This window comes from Borostomias antarcticus (genome assembly GCF_949987555.1).
Source record: "Borostomias antarcticus genome assembly, chromosome: 26".
In the NCBI taxonomy this organism is placed as follows: Eukaryota; Metazoa; Chordata; class Actinopteri; order Stomiiformes; family Stomiidae; genus Borostomias; species Borostomias antarcticus.
Window position 1 is genome coordinate 7,638,915 of NC_140259.1, and position 16,448 is coordinate 7,655,362.

At 48.5% G+C, this 16,448-nt stretch overlaps 2 protein-coding genes across 2 annotated transcripts in view; one reads left to right on the top strand and one right to left on the bottom strand.

The window, feature by feature from the left end:
* Window positions 1-1,415: 1,415 nt before the first annotated feature.
* hsh2d (hematopoietic SH2 domain containing) lies at window positions 1,416-4,679 on the top strand (the record flags this gene model as incomplete). Its single annotated transcript, XM_084459109.1, has 4 exons — window positions 1,416-1,525; window positions 1,958-2,047; window positions 2,865-3,030; window positions 4,101-4,679. 4 exons carry the CDS (start codon window positions 1,416-1,418, stop codon window positions 4,677-4,679), a joined length of 945 nt encoding a protein of 314 aa, XP_084315235.1.
* A 4,516-nt stretch (window positions 4,680-9,195) lies between these two features.
* abl2 (c-abl oncogene 2, non-receptor tyrosine kinase) overlaps window positions 9,196-16,448 on the bottom strand; it is a 31,897-nt gene continuing 24,644 nt past the window's right edge. Inside the window, 3 exon segments of the mRNA XM_084459253.1 lie at window positions 9,196-11,343; window positions 11,345-11,663; window positions 15,919-16,080. Coding sequence (XP_084315379.1) covers window positions 9,789-11,343; window positions 11,345-11,663; window positions 15,919-16,080 — 2,036 coding nt within the window. The 3' untranslated portion in view covers window positions 9,196-9,788.

The window sequence follows — 16,448 nt, forward strand, 5'->3', positions numbered from 1 at the left end:
GATGGTTCTGTATCTAGAGAACTAGGATGGATCTGTATCTAGAGAACTAGGATGGTCCTGTATCTAGAGAACTAGGATGGTTCTGTATCTAGAGAACTAGGATGGTTCTGTATCTAGAGAACTAGGATGGTTCTGTATCTAGAGAACTAGGATGGTTCTGTATCTAGAGAACTAGGATGGGGTTCTGTATCTAGAGAACTAGGATGGGCCGCGGTTGTCTTCCTCTTTAAAGACCATCAGTTTCAGTTAGGCTGAACAGTGAACACCAGAACAGTGAAAGGTAAGCAGAACTGAAAGTGATCAGCAGGCTAATGGTGATTGGGTTAGGGTTAGGCATTCTGAACCGTGCTTTCTTTACTACATTATAAAATAGTGCGTTAATGTATAATCCAAACTGTGGAATGGCTGTGATAATAATCCACAAAATGTTCTTCGTTTGCCTCGTTTAGCAAACCAATCTGATATTTCACAACATGTGGGCTAATAAATATAATAAACATAATAATAAACACCAATGCAGGGGGAATATAAGGAGGAGATGATGAAACATAATATGCTTGACCATGAAAAATTAGATAGCAGATTTCGTGCATGGGTATAATGAAGAGACTATTCAAGTTAATGACAATTTTAATATCAGGATGGATATGTTGAAGACATCAAGCTTTTAAAATAACTCCAGCACAAAAAAAGGGAGAACAAGGAACATAAAAACATAATAGGCTAGCCAATATCACATTAAGAGACATATCTTGCAATATGCACTGGGTGTCTAGTCAGGTAGACTAGTGCTGGTCAACATGTCACTCACTTCACACAATGTTTACGCAATCATGGCAGCCTTCAGAATTTGATAGACAGTGCATAGCCAGATAAATTTGATGCCTTCACATGCTGCAGTAGCCATCTCTCTGATATTCTGTGACATGAAATAGGGTCCCCCAATCAATCAATTCAGCAAACAGTCCGGATTCTTCTGGGAGACTTGAACAGAGGGAGAATAAACAAAACACATTGGCTGTATTCTAAAACATAGAGCTCATCACTACGACCTACACGCTATGAAGTCACTTCCCTTCCAAGTGGAAACTCTGGTTTCAAATAACGCTTATTTGGAACGCTTTTCATTTTTCATAGTCGTTGCACGTATCAACAACCTCACTGTTTCGCTCTCTCCTTTTATGGGATGAACAGACATAGGCTTGGGCCTACAGATTCACACACAGGTTAAACCAAATCGAGGACTGAAAGAACTTCTTTCAATTGTAATATCTCTGTAGTCTGTATATTTTATTTCGCCTAGAGCCAGTCTTAATCTGTGTCTAGGGAAACCGGTTGTAAGAAGTAGCTAACCAGATCTAACATCTCCCTCTGTGGCCCAGGACAGGTGGACAGGGGACGTCGTCGTCGTGGTGATGGAGGGGACACAGGAAGCCGCCCGTGCCTGGTTCACAGAGTTCCAGCTGCACTGCGTTGTCAGAAATGGGATCATTCCAGAATGGTTTCACGGAATCATCTCCAGGAAGTACGGTTTCTCTCATACTGTCAATATTTCCCGTCATGAGTTATGGAAGGAATGCTGTCTCCTTTATGATAAGGCAACATTCCTGTATGAATACTCACCCAGAGCCAACACGTAATCTGTCGTGTATGTTGTCTTATGTTTCTCAATGCCTACTGCTAGGGCATTAATGTGTATGGTGTTATAAGAGGTCTTAATAAGAGTGGTGAGGTAATGTCATTTTGTAGGCTTTCCTAACAAATACCATTCATTTTTCCCATATGGATTTTGGACTTCACCCCACAATGATGCCAAATGCCAACTTTTCAGCCTAGAAAGTGACATCAGACCTCACCACTCTATGGGCTTTGTGAATTCTGATCAGTAATGTGTCTCTATGGTAACATAATGTGTTGTCTCCGCGGTAACGTAATGTGTTGTCTTGGTAACCTCTAGGGCAGCAGAGGACATGCTCCAGTCCAAACCTCCTGGTCACTTCCTGCTCCGCATCAGCGAGAGCCGGATAGGATACACACTGTCCTACCGGTGAGTCCTGCAGGTGGAGCACGAGCTGTTTGGAAGTTGAGCAGCACTTGTGTGATTGATGCTTGTGAGAAGCAACTTGAAAATAGCTGTTTTATCACCCGCCTTGTTCTCTAGAGAGGTCATCTTTGGTTCATCTCACCTATCTCTCTCTCTCCTGACTGGTCTGGTATATCTCTCCTGTCTGGCTGGGTCTGGTCTCTCTTTCCCTGATTAGAGGTGAGGTTAAAATCCTGCTCTTCCTGATAGACATATGTCGGTAGGCCTTTTTGCACAGCCCTTTCAGCTGGCTCTGCAGGACAGGGGTGTGACGTCTTACAAGTTACTTGTAACACAATGCGCTTTACAGAGAACAAGGGAGGTGGGCAGATGACCCACCTCTACATATTCCAGAGGGAAGCAAAAAAACAGTAATCACCCAGGGGCCAGATAAGTGAGCTGTAAAAATTCTTCCCTGACCCCTCTCAACAAGGCGATCGAGCAAGCTCCTGGAGTATGTTTGTCTACCGGCTAAGAACATTTATAAAGCAGTACATTACATTAAATTACATTAAATTACATTTCAGAGCAAGAGAGGCTAAAAAAGCATCGTACAGTAGGAGAGACATGGCAAATATTGGTGTGTGTTTGCTATGGCCCAGGCCTAAAGCCGGAAGTGGGCTGGTGTATGTCTGTGTGTACGTGTGTATGTGTGTTAACTAAATGCTACGACATCCACAGCAGACACAGCAGACACAGGGGACCATGTGTGGTCCTCAATACGGCAATATAGCGGGAATCTCTGTGTAAAAAAAAAGGCTTGTGTCTGTTTCCCCCTCAGTTCAGAGGGTCGCTGCAGACACTTCATGATCGACGCACAGTGGGACGGCTGTTACGTCATCGTGGGCGAGACCATGCGGCACCGCTCGCTGCAGGATCTGGTGGACTTCCACCGCACGCTTCCCATCATGCCTTTCAATGAGCTGCTGACAGTCGCTTGTGGGCAGGTGAAGAATTGCTTTTTTAAGACATGCACACATCCTAAAACTAGTATAAAATAGTATTCACGCCAAGTGAACAAAATAGAAAGATACATTAATTAGCATTATCTTTGTTTTAGCTTTATTGGGACGTATATCTGTGTTAGCCAGTGAAGCAGCACACATGAACAGTACTCATGCTTAGTGCTGGTTCTTCCTACAGGTATCTAAAGAAAACGCCGACTACGCAGAGATACTCTTCCCCAAGAAAAGCCCCATAAAGCCAGACCTGGACCCTCCTCCACACACACACAACAACAACAGCACTCACCTGAACCCAGACCGCCCACCCACCCTCCCACATCGACCAATCACTATGAGGGATTCCACACTCTCTTCTCCTCACTCCAACAAAGCACTTCCTGCCGTCCCAAACAGTCACCGGCCCAGACTCTACCCCTGCCTGGAGACTGAGCTGCCCTCCGTCAGCCTGCAACACCCGACCACGGTAAAGATCATTCGTAGGGCCGCCCCGGGTAAGGCGCGCACCATATGAAGGCTAGTCCTTCGTGCGGAGGACCCGGGTTCGATTTCCCGGCTCGGGTCCTGTGCTGCATGTCCTCCCCTCTCTCTCCCACATTTCCTGTCTCTCTACACTGTCCTATAACATTAAAGCTGAAAAGCCCTAAAAAATATCTTAAAAGAAAAAAAAAGATCATTCGTAGCATTTAGTTAACACACACACACATACAGTACACACAGACATACACCAGCCCACTTCCTGCTTTAGGCCTGGGCCATGGCAAACACACACCAGTATTTGCCATGTCTCTCCTGTTTTTTGTTGGTTTTTTTTAGCTTCTCTTACTCTGAAAATGTAATTTAATGTAATGTAATTTAATGTAAAGTGTTACGTTGACCTGACTGTAGACTGGTTTACTGGGGGGGGCAAGCTAACTATATTAGTGTTTTGTTTTTTAAGGCTCAGATAAGGCCAAAGCAGCTGTAGTTAGCTGACCACACCTGTCTAGTTGGAGTTGTTGTAGAAACAATCCTATACAAACTCTCAGTGTCTTGTCTGTGTGTGTGTATCCCAGATGGAAAGCTCTGGAAGGCCAGTACCTCTGCCACGGAAGAGACTCGCTGCCTCCACCACAACCACCACCGCCATACCAGCTGATCAGCCTCCCAAGCTGCCTGCCCGAACCTCCATACCTCAGAGGAACGCCCAAACCCCCACCCCCGTCCCAGATGGACTCCTAGAACCCTGGCTGGCCGACTCCGACAGACCCCCGATCCAACCCAATGTCCATCAGCACCTAGACGTCCCCAACCAGACCCAGACTGTGAGGAACCAGGAAGGGAAGTTGGCTGTTATTAATCACATCAGGCGGAAGTTCCAGAAGATGAGGACTTCCTCTCAGGAGCACGAGTATGCGGAGATCAACGTGGAGGAGGTTGGGGAGAGGTGCGAGGAGGGCCAGGCCAGGGACAGTGACACTGGCCAGGTCACAGAGAAAGAGAACCAGGGGGTTTCAGGAACGCTCGGCCGTTTCCCTTCACCCAGCAGCACCAACCCCCACCTTGACCTTAGCTCCGCCCCCGCCTTCAGCCCTGCGGACGCTGGGGTTCCTCCAGAGTACCTGCAGCCTCCTCCCTTCGCTCCCGGATACTGACATTCTGCATCAGCATGGATGGACTGCGTACGGAGGGAGAGAGATGGAGGGAGAGAGATGCAGGGAGAGAGATGGAGGGAGGGTATGGAGTTAAATTGCTGCCATAATTCAAAACTGTTAAGACAAAAAAGGTTGAAACTTATTATTTGAAAGCTTGAAAAACATTTAGCAATACTGAAGGTTTTAAAGGCTTGCACAGTTTTGAAAGGCAAAAAAAAAAATGTGTATTGTAGTTTTCGTTCTTCATTACTGTTACTCTTTTTTTCAGTGTTTCTCCAAGACATTTTCAGAGTTTAGAATTTGGCACTATTCTCCCGTGTAACCAGGTTTGAAACCATGTAAGTGGTGATCTGAAAACTGGTGCCCAGATGTTGGAAAAAATGTTTTGAAACGTTGAAACTCGAGGTTTGAAAGGGCGAATCTTGAATGTGTTTTGCTAAGTATTCCTTCAGAGCTGAGTTACAGTACAACCATTCAATTCCTACTTTTCAGAGATTTGCCCTTACAGTTGTAAGCCAGCGCACGATAGATGGCATTTGTCAGGTTGTCAATCTCTCCGTCCAATTGTTACCTGCATTTCTATGTTGCATTTTAATTCATATTCATAATGACAATCTAATTCAGGCTGTTCAGGGCCAAACATCTGGGGAGAGAAAGAAAGACAGACAGACAGACATAGACAAACAGAAAGAAAGAAAGAGAAAGAAAGATAATAATAAACAGTGGGAATATCAGAAGTTGGGCTAGCCCACCTAATTAAATAGAAGAAAAAACAGTATTTTCAATCTGAATTCAAGGAGTGTAATGGAGACAGTAAAAACGACGGAGAACACTTAATTAGGTTAAGGGGTGTAGTGAAATGGGTAATACACCTTTATGTGTTTGGGCTTATTGCTCAATTTTGCTATCATTCTTTTATATGGTGTTTGGTCTCAGAGTTTGCATGTTCATCTACATGTTCATTATACAGTAAATGCAATACTGTTCAAGCAATAAAGGACCATGGTGTATTGTTCAACATTTTATTTTATTATTTACATCAAGTTTAACACTGATAAGGAGAACTTCACAGTCATATATCATATGTGAGCTTTAAATTAAAAACACACAAAATATATATTTTGTACAATAAAAAAGTTAATTATGTTAACCTCTGCCATTTTCCTCCCTGTTATATTCACATACTCAGAATGAAGTGTTCCTTTCTCATTGCACTCGTATGACTGATGTGGAAGTGGCCTTTGGTATAATAATGAAGCATTCATTAGAAGTTCCCCTTACTGCTCTGGTCTCAAACACGCGTCTCAGGATCCCCGAAAAAAAACATACGATAAAAAACAAAATAAATACAGCAAAAATAAATAAAGAGAACACAAATGATTCATCATAAAATACAACTGTGTGGAAAAAAAAGAACAAAAAAAAAAAAGACTGGTGAAAGCTCTGATCAAATCTGTAAGTTTGATATCGCTGCCAGTTTATCAAGCTTGAAAGTTGTTGTGTGAGTTGCTGGTTTTAGTATTCAGCAGGGTGAGTGAGTGGAGGGGGAGATGGACTCGGGTGCGAGGCTACGGTATAAACCGCTGCATGGGAGGGCTTAACCCATCTGCCTGGAGCGGATTGGCTGAATGGATCAACATGATGGAGCATCATCATCATCCTGGACAGACTTAACCTTGATAAACAAGGACCTTCACAGGACGATCTATGAATGTGCTCATTAGTTCAGGATACGCCTTATATGGGCATTAGGGACACCTCTGGTTATTAGTTCAGGATACGCCTTATATGGGCATTAGGGACACCTCTGGAGAGACGAGGAATCAGAGGAGAAAAGGTGACGGGGAATGAAAGGGAACTGGTATAGTAAAGGGGTCATTAAAAATTGCACACAGACAGATGGTGAATGGGGGAGATAGTTTAGTAGTTGAAAGTACAACAGAGCCGTGTGCACCACAGAAACTCATGTCTGAGTTGTTTGATGGAAAAGACAACACTGTTGTGTAGATTGTGAGGAAGGTGTTTTTGAAGTGACTACCACTGATAAATGATATAACACGAGACAAATTGCACTCCCCCCCCCCCCCCCCCCCCAAGTTTGAGTCTGACCATTTAGGCTTTTAATCTCAGAAGACATGTATACTGTAGATGTGTATTTAGTAAATTCTGAAAATAAAAGCACTTAGGATATCTCAATTCTGATAAAAAAACGAATTGCCGTTCATCCGATTCGTGACTTAGTAGTGCACTGGACTGTACATAAATTATATTTTTGCACAAAAGGCACCATGGGGGAAAGATTGCTGCATTCAGCAGAAAACTAAGGAAATGGCATCTCATCTCTCATTCAGCATCTCATCTCTCATCCAGCATCTCATCTCTCATTCAGCATCTCATCTCTCATTCAGCATCTCATCTCTCATTCAGCATCTCATCCAGCATCTCATCTCTCAATCAGCATCTCATCTATCATTCAGCATCTCATCTCTCATTCAGCATCTCATCTCTCATTGAGCATCTCATCTCTCATTCAGCATCTCATCTCTCATTCAGCATCTCATCTCTCATTCAGCATCTCATCTCTCATTCAGCATCTCATCTCTCATTCAGCATCTCATCCCTCATTCAGCATCTCATCTCTCATTCACCATCTCATCTCATTCAGCATCTCATCTCATTCAGCATCTCATCTCTCATTCAGCATCTCATCTCTCATTCAGCATCTCATCTCTCATTCAGCATCTCATCTCCCATTCAGCATCTCATCTCTCATTCAGCATCTCATCTCTCATTCAGCATCTCATCTCATCTCTCAGCATCTCATCATTCAGCATCTCATCTCTCAATCAGCATCTCATCTCTCACTCAGCATCTCATCTCTCACTCAGCATCTCATCTCTCACTCAGCATCTCATCTCATTCAGCATCTCATCTCTCATTCAGCATCTCATCTCTCATTCAGCATCTCATCTCTCACTCAGAATCTCATCTCTCATTCAGCATCTCATCTCTCATTCAGCATCTCATCTCTCATTCAGCATCTCATCTCTCATCCAGCATCTCATCTCTCATTCAGCATCTCATCTCTCATTCAGCATCTCATCTCTCATTCAGCATCTCATCTCTCATTCAGCATCTCATCTCTCATTCAGCATCTCATCTCTCATTCAGCATCTCATCTCTCACTCAGCATCTCATCTCTCACTCAGCATCTCATCTCTCACTCAGCATCTCATCTCTCATTCAGCATCTCATCTCTCACTCAGCATCTCATCTCTCACCCAGCATCTCATCTCTCATTCAGCATCTCATCTCTCATTCAGCATCTCATCTCATTCAGCATCTCATCTCTCATCTCTCACTCAGCATCTCATCTCTCATTCACCATCTCATCTCTCATTCAGTTTAAATCTGAAGCTCACAGTGAAAACAAACAGTTGGCTTCCTGACATCCTGGTTGTCACAGGGACCGTAATACAACCAGAGGCACGCATACTGAAGATGAAGTGGTGGACCTGGCCTACAGCTGAACATTACTGGTTGTTGTCATGCTCCTCATGGCACTTTTGGGGCTCCATTCAGACCTTGGTGTGTTTTCTTGGAGTAGGAAGTTGAACTATGAGTACTGGGACACTGTCTGCATTCTACAGGCTCTGAGAATCTGTGGAATAAGGAATTTAATGGACCAGGGAAGAGGTCTTTTTTTTTACTGAGAGCAGTGCTGAGCAACGTCAGACCGTATCCAGTCTACAACCTAAAGTTGACTCATTTAACCCCCACACAATTTAATTACCATAACCGATCCATCAAAAAAAATACAATTGCGTTTGTGCTAGCTAGATGGGTTAAAGGAATAATTGTGTGATCAGAGTATGTTTATAATTGTACACTGTAGCAGGCAGTTGCTGATGCACCTGAAACAAAAGCTCAAAAAACAGAGCACATTAATTAGCAGTATTAATCATTACCAATTAGTGTAACCAAAGGGAACCAAGATGGAAGCCCCATCTTTCCAGAGGAAGACGGATTCGACTCATGCAGATGAACAAGTTTCACTACTGAGAAAAATAATACATTCATATGAAATGGATGTTTCAGAGGGGGGGTGGGGGGGGGGAGGGGGGGTTTGGGCCTCAGTCCTGATAATACCACCGCTTCTGTTCATAGTCAAACACTCCTTTACAACAATGTCACCTTAAAACTTTTCTTTTTCCTGGATATGAAATAAAGCAAATATTTACATAACTTTTTTTTTCCTTTTCAAAATAAGTCTGTGCTTTTAATAAAAAAAAAAAAAGAAGAATAATTTAAAATTCAAGTTCATAGACATTCTGAAAAAAGCATTTTTGAACCCCAAATAAAAGTACAAATCGCTCATGTGCTGAAGACATACTGCAGTGTTTGTATGGAGACTAGAGATCAGTATTTGTGTCGAGGACTCTGCTTCCGCAGGTCGGCTCTCATGTTGCAGAACGTAGGCACGTGGGTCCAAGGTTGTCCAGAGATATCTACACCTGAAGGACACTTTGAGAAACACCGTCACATGCTGCTACCCTGTGCTGCTCTCCTCTCTGGAGATAAACTGTAGGCTCTGTCTTGTGAGGGGGAAAGGGAACTGGACAAACATTTAAAAGACTACATATCCCACACATGATACTGTGTTCCTGTTTGGTGGCGTTGCCGAAGTAAAAACTCGAATACACACTGAAAAGATGGACATGAGAGACACACTCTTGTTTCTTGGATGACTGACTCAGCCATTCACAGCTGATTCACTCCACATTCAGTGAACAGGAGGTGGACACATTTGAAATCGGGGGGACCGAAAAGATTCTTGGCACAAAATGAACCACGGTATTTGGGCGTTCCTCAATCTTTAACCATATATACAGAGGTCAGAGCAACAGTGTTATTCCACTGGTGTCTATCCAACAGTCCACTGTAAACAACGAAGAGATTGAACTAATGTGTAGTGATTTCTCTGAGGTACTATTGAGATTCCCCTCTCGTCCCTCATGCTGTCCGTATACCAGAAACATTAAAAAAAGGCAATACAGGAAGGAAAAGTCTGACACGGTCCAGGGGTGATGGGGGGAGGGCTCTGATTGGTTACCTCTGCACCACATCGCTGATCTCCTTGATGCAGGTGTGCAGGTTGTCCAGGGCGGGGCCACTCGGAGCCCCTCCCCCACAGGAAGAGGAAGTCGCTCGCAGCTCCTGCAGGCTCAGGTCCAGCTTCCCCACCGCCTCCCGGAAGGCAAACTTGTTCCTCATCTGGGGGATGCAGTCCACGTAGCCCGAGCAGTAGTCCAGCAGCTGGTGGCCGGCGTCCAGGACCAGGCTGCTGGCCGAGGGTTCGGGGCAGCTGAGGAGCGCGCTGCTCAGGCACCCGGCGCACTCCAGCAGGGCCTGGCGGCTCACGCGCTCCAGGGGCACGCGCTCCTGCCGCGTCCGCCGCAGTGCCACCTTGGAGCCACCGGGGGCGGCGTTGGCGGCGCCGTTGGCTAGCTTAGTGGGGGCCGTGTTGGCGGCGCCGTTGGCTAGCTTAGTGGGGGTGGCGTTGTTGGCGGAGGAGGAAGGCGCGGGAGGCACTTGTGGCGGCGGCACCGACGGCCGCCCTGTCCCAACCCCCGCCGCCCGCCCCGACCGCTGACCTTTCACCCCCTCCCCGTTGACCTCCGCCAGCCCCCCGCCCTGCTCCTCAGCCTCCCCGCCGTAGGACTGCTGGAGCAGACGCAGGGTGGGGGGCGGAGGGGGGGCGCATTTAGGCTTGACCAGGCGTGGCCGGTCGCGGTCGGCCTGGTGTTCCGAGGACAGCAGTTTGAAGCGGTTGCCCTGAGAATCCACCCCCATCAGGTGCACGTCGGCGGGGCCGTGCTTCAGCGTGGGCGAGATCAGCACGGGGACCTTGTGGTTGTGGGGGGGGCCCTGCCCGGCCATGGCCGCCTCCCTCCCCGACCCCGCTAACGTCTTCGAGGGCGACGACCACCCCTGGCGTTCCTCGACCCCGTCCCTCCCCTCCCTGGCCCGGGGGTGACCGTCCGAGTCCGCCGCCGCCGCCGCCGCCTCCCCCCCCACCCCGGGCGCCCTCACCCCCCCCGAGGACCCCCCTCCCCCCGCCCCCGCCCCCCGGGGCAGCAGCTTGGCCTTGGGTCGCAGCAGGGTGTCGGAGGCGGAAGCGGGGGTGCGCGGCGGAGGGAGGCAGGCGCCGTTCTCGGGCTGGGAGGTGGTGGACGCCGTCCTTTCCAGCGGGGGCTTGTTGCTACGGTTCCTGGGGAGGGTCAGCGCCATGCGCTCCAGGTCCGGCAGCCCCGCCGACATGGAGGAGGTGGAGTTGGACCTGGGGAACGGTTTGGGCCCCCCTCCTCCTCCTCCTCCTCCTCCTCCTCCTCCTCCTCCTCCTCCCCCACCGCCGCCGTCGTCTGAGCCGGACGACTTCCCCGTCCGCAACCCCAGAGTCTTCTTGATGAGGCGGGGGGTGAAGAAGCCGGCCAGCCCCCCCCAGCTGCTGCCGCCGCCCGCCTGCCCACCCCCGGAGCCGGGGCCCGCGGAGGAGGAGGAGCAGGAGGGCTTCTGCCCGAAGGTGGCGCCACAGCAGCGAGACGGGGTGTGGTTGGCCTCCCCGTGCGAGGGGGAGAAGCCCAGCCCGTCCGCCTGGGGGGGGGGGGAGCGGCGTGGCGGAGCCGAAGCCGGCCGCGGGCTCGTACTTCTTGTGGGGCTGCTGGGTCTCCATCTCCCGGAACGAGCTGCTCCTCTTGGGCGGGGTGGGCAGGCTCTGCTGCAGCTGGGAGGAGGGCGAGGAGGAGGAGGAGGATTTCTTCTTCATGAAGGAGCTGAAGAAGCCCGCCTTGCGGTCCCGCGTGAACGTGCCGCCGTCCTGGGGGTCCTCCAGGAGGCTGCTGGGAGATTTGTCGCGCTGTTTCCGCGGTAACGCCGGCGAGCTGCCCGACCGTCCGTCGCCTCCCAGCAGAGTGGCGACCAGACCTGGAGACAGGAGAGGAAGGGTTAAAACTTAGACCAGACCTGGAGACAGGAGAGGAAGGGTTAAACTTAGACCAGACCTGGAGACAGGAGAGGAAGGGTTAAATGTAAATGGTAAATGTACTGCACTTATATAGCGCTTTTCCACCTTAGCGGCACTCAAAGCGCTTTACAATGGCCTCTCATTCACCCATTCACACACACATTCACACACCAATGGCGGTAGCGGCCATGCAAGGTGCTAACCTGCTCATTGGGAGCAATTTGGGGTTAGGTGTCTTGCTCAAGGACACTTCGACATGTGGACAGTCGGAGCTGGGATTCGAACCGCTGACCCTTCGATCACTGAACGACCCGCTCTACCAACTGAGCTACAGCCGTTAAACATAGAAGAAACATGCTGTGTAGAAGTAGAACATCATGTCCATCTATGGTAGGTAAAGTAGGGAATTAGATCAGTTCTATTAAAGGTCTGATGCTGAGATGACCTTGTGAAACATTTAGAGACATGTCTGATAGAGGTATGATACGTAGAATAGACCACCATCTCCAACATTAAAAAAATCATGTGCACTCTATTCAGAATGCCTCTCTGCAATGTTGCGTAACTCTCCTGAACCTCGTGTGTGTGTGTGTGTGGGTGTGTGTGTGTGGGTGGATAGGGCTCTTGGGGGGAGGTAGGGTGGTAGAGAAAGGGACCATATCCTTGTGAATGAAGTGAAGCAGTGCTGGTTAGAAATCAGTATGAAGACAGTTTATCCTTTAGACATCTTGGTGTTTTGCGTTGTGTTGCATATTCATGACAACAGACTGTTCTATTTCGTGGAGCTCCGCCCCACAGGGCTAGCTCCTATTGGCTTGTGAAATCGAGCCAGCTACAATTGACTGAAGAAAAAAAACAACAACCAAAAAACAGGTCCGGGGCACCACTGTATAAATGGTCTTCGCCTGCACAACTGCTCCTTTGGAATTTTCAATTTTCAAGACTGAGAAGAAGAAAGATGACTAGCCAGCGATTCAACGTGGAGCCGGGGTGGTACATGCCTATCCCGAGCCGTAGGTGGCTTGTGGGCCAACGGGGAGCTAAGATTAGCCGAGCGTGGCGAGTAGGGGCTCTGGCTTGTGTCCTGGCTGGACAGTGTTGTTACTGGATCCAGCAAGAGTGTTTGGTGCGGTCATGTAACTCTGTTTATGCCAATACCCACTGAGCAAAGACACGTCTAAAAGACGTCTTTTAGATGTCTTTTTCGGACGTCCAAAGACATCCAATTAGGAGCCAGAATTAAAGTTTTTTTTAGACGTTCAGATATTGAACCCGTTCTGCACGTCCACAGACGTCTTAGAGGGGTCCAAGCCAGACGTTTGAATATCGAGGGGTCCAGCAGACGTACAAATGGGGTTCTGGACCGACGGACGTTATTAAGACATGATCTGAACGTCTCCCTGACGTTGTGTGTTTGCTGGGTAGGAGCTAGCCCTGTGGGGCGGAGCTCCACGGAATAGAACGACGGTTACGGAATACGTAACTCTACGGAGCGGAGCCCCACAGGGCAAAGACTTTGCTGAACCCACAGTCTGCTCGCTGAAAACGTTGGTTAGGGGCAGCAACAGAAGCCCCCTTATACAGTGGTGCACCGGACCTGGTTGAACACAGGTGCTTGTATGTTTTTTTTTCCTCAGTCAATTATAGCTGGCTAGGTTTCACCAGCCAATAGGAGCTTGCCCTGTGTGGCTACGCCCCACTCATAGAACTAGTTACAATATGTAACCGTCGTTATGATTTGAGGGACGGGTGCAAATCAACAGTAAAAAGTATATTTTTTCCACATTAAACAACATGAATAACATTTTATTATTTTTTGTAAATGAAACAAACAACCAAATAATAACCAATAAACAAACAACATGAATATGAGATAAAAGGGATAGACAAGATGATATTAAAGACAAAACTATACAAATACTATGTAATGGTAGGGTAAGCCAATTTTAATGGAGTTATTGAGGTGAGTACAAGTGAGATGTATGGGAAATATTGTACTTCATGCACTTTGAGAGTTTCTACTTTCACTATTATTATAGAAACAAGACATGTGAGTCAGATAGCAGACAGGATAGAATACTCTCATTATTATTTTTTACGTTTTGTTTAATTGTGGCATATAGTCCACACTAGTGGCATGATATGAGAAATAAAAAACACATTCATTAATTTATACAAACACCAGACAACAGAGGGACACACATCAACAGGCGTGTGTGTGTGTGTGTGTGTGTGTGTGTGTGTTTGAACCTGTCTCCTCTGGTCCGTGGAGGTGGATAGCCGGATGACATCATGTAGTGTTCTATGAAGGTGTTGCGACATGGTGAGTGGTGGAACAGGAAGCTTCACCGAGATGTGTCAGCAGGTTTCAACGTGTCACTACGGTACAGGTGTGAGGTGTTGTTGGGGCTGTGTGGTACTGGTAACTAGGCAACACATGAGCGGTGGTAGCTTTTTTTTGGTAGTCTGCTCGATTTGGTCCCAGCCTGATGTGGGATGACCAGGCTAGTTGACAGTTGGTAGGTAGGCTGATTAGCTTCCCGACTAGGGTTGTGTGGAGGGTGACTGACAGGGTTGTGTGGATGGTGACTGACAGGGTTGTGACTGACAGGGTTGTGTGGATGGTGACTGACAGGGTTGTGTGGAGGGTGACTGACAGGGTTGTGTGGAGGGTGACTGACAGGGTTGTGTGGATGGTGACTGACAGGGTTGTGTGGATGGTGACTGACAGGGTTGTGTGGATGGTGACTGACAGGGTTGTGTGGATGGTGACTGACAGGGTTGTGTGGATGGTGACTGACAGGGTTGTGTGGATGGTGACTGACAGGGTTGTGTGGATGGTGACTGACAGGGTTGTGTGGATGGTGACTGACAGGGTTGTGTGGATGGTGACTGACAGGGTTGTGTGGATGGTGACTGACAGGGTTGTGTGGATGGTGACTGACAGGGTTGTGTGGAGGGTGACTGACAGGGTTGTGTGGAGGGTGACTGACAGGGTTGTGTGGATGGTGACCGACAGGGTTGAGTGGATGGTGACTGACAGGGTTGTGTGGAGGGTGACTGACAGGGTTGAGTGGATGATGACTGACAGGGTTGTGTGGAGGGTGACTGACAGGGTGGATGGTGACTGACAGGGTTGTGTGGAGGGTGACTGACAGGGTTGTGTGGATGGTGACTGACAGGGTTGTGTGGAGGGTGACTGACAGGGTTGTGTGGATGGTTGTGTGGATGGTGACTGACAGGGTTGTGTGGATGGTGACTGACAGGGTTGTGTGGAGGGTGACTGACAGGGTTGTGTGGAGGGTGACTGACAGGGTTGTGTGGATGGTGACTGACAGGGTTGTGTGGAGGGTGACAGGGTTGTGTGGAGGGTGACTGACAGGGTTGTGTGGATGGTGACTGACAGGGTTGTGTGGAGGGTGACTGACAGGGTTGTGTGGAGGGTGACTGACAGGGTTGTGTGGATGGTGACTGACAGGGTTGTGTGGATGGTGACTGACAGGGTTGTGTGGATGGTGACTGACAGGGTTGTGTGGAGGGTGACTGACAGGGTTGTGTGGATGGTGACTGACAGGGTTGTGTGGAGGGTGACTGACAGGGTTGTGTGGATGGTGACTGACAGGGTTGTGTGGAGGGTGACTGACAGGGTTGTGTGGATGGTGACTGACAGGGTTGTGTGGATGGTTGTGTGGATGGTTGTGTGGATGGTGACTGACAGGGTTGTGTGGATGGTGACTGACAGGGTTGTGTGGATGGTGACTGACAGGGTTGTGTGGATGGTGACTGACAGGGTTGTGTGGATGGTGACTGACAGGGTTGTGTGTAGATGCCATCCTGTGACGTGATGCTGGCCTGGGGGTGGTCAGTCTGCCAGGTACACTGCTGCTCGTCTCCTCACCCTACGGGCACGTCGACGGGCCAGGGTGGTAGAGGACTCGCCTGCACCTGATTGGACGAGGGTGGGTCCAGATCGGGCGTGGCCGGTACCTGATTGGACGAGGGTGGGTCCAGATCGGGCGTGGCCGGTACCTGATTGGACGAGGGTGGGTCCAGATCGGGCGTGGCCGGTACCTGATTGGACGAGGGTGGGTCCAGATCGGGCGTGGCCGGTACCTGATTGGACGACGGCGGTTCCTGACTGGACAGAACCAGGACGGACGCGGCTCGTTCCAGAGTAGCAGGCTGGGTGGGGGGCGGGCTGTGGACCAGCGGTACCTGAGTGCGTGTGGGTCCCGGTGTCCTCGATGTTCTCCTTGTTCTCCGTGTGCTTCTTCAGGGTGCGGCACTTGGAGGGCAGCAGGGGCGTGTCGTGGCCGCAGGGGTGCTGTGGCGCGCCGTGGCCAGAGGAGGCGGTCTTGCACAGCTCCTCGGCCACCTCTGCAGGGAGGAGAGAAGGAGAAGGAGGTCAGAGCTGGGAAAAAGGACAGGACTGCTTGTTCACTGAACACTAGGGCTGGGTTTAAAAAATCGATTCATCGATTCTGAATCAAATGATTCAGAATCGATTCATGAATCCCAAAATCAATCTTTTATTTAATGAATGAATGAATAAATGAAGGTATGAATAGTTCATTAATTCATTCAATGATTCATTCATTCATTTTTGGAAATCAGTATCGATACCCAGCCCTAGTATTGATGTGTTGCATATCTTGGCAGTCATGTAATTAAGGTTACAACTAAAAAAAAAACAGGTTTTAGTATCACTAACTGAATCGATGAATTGAATCGAATCGAATCGTGAT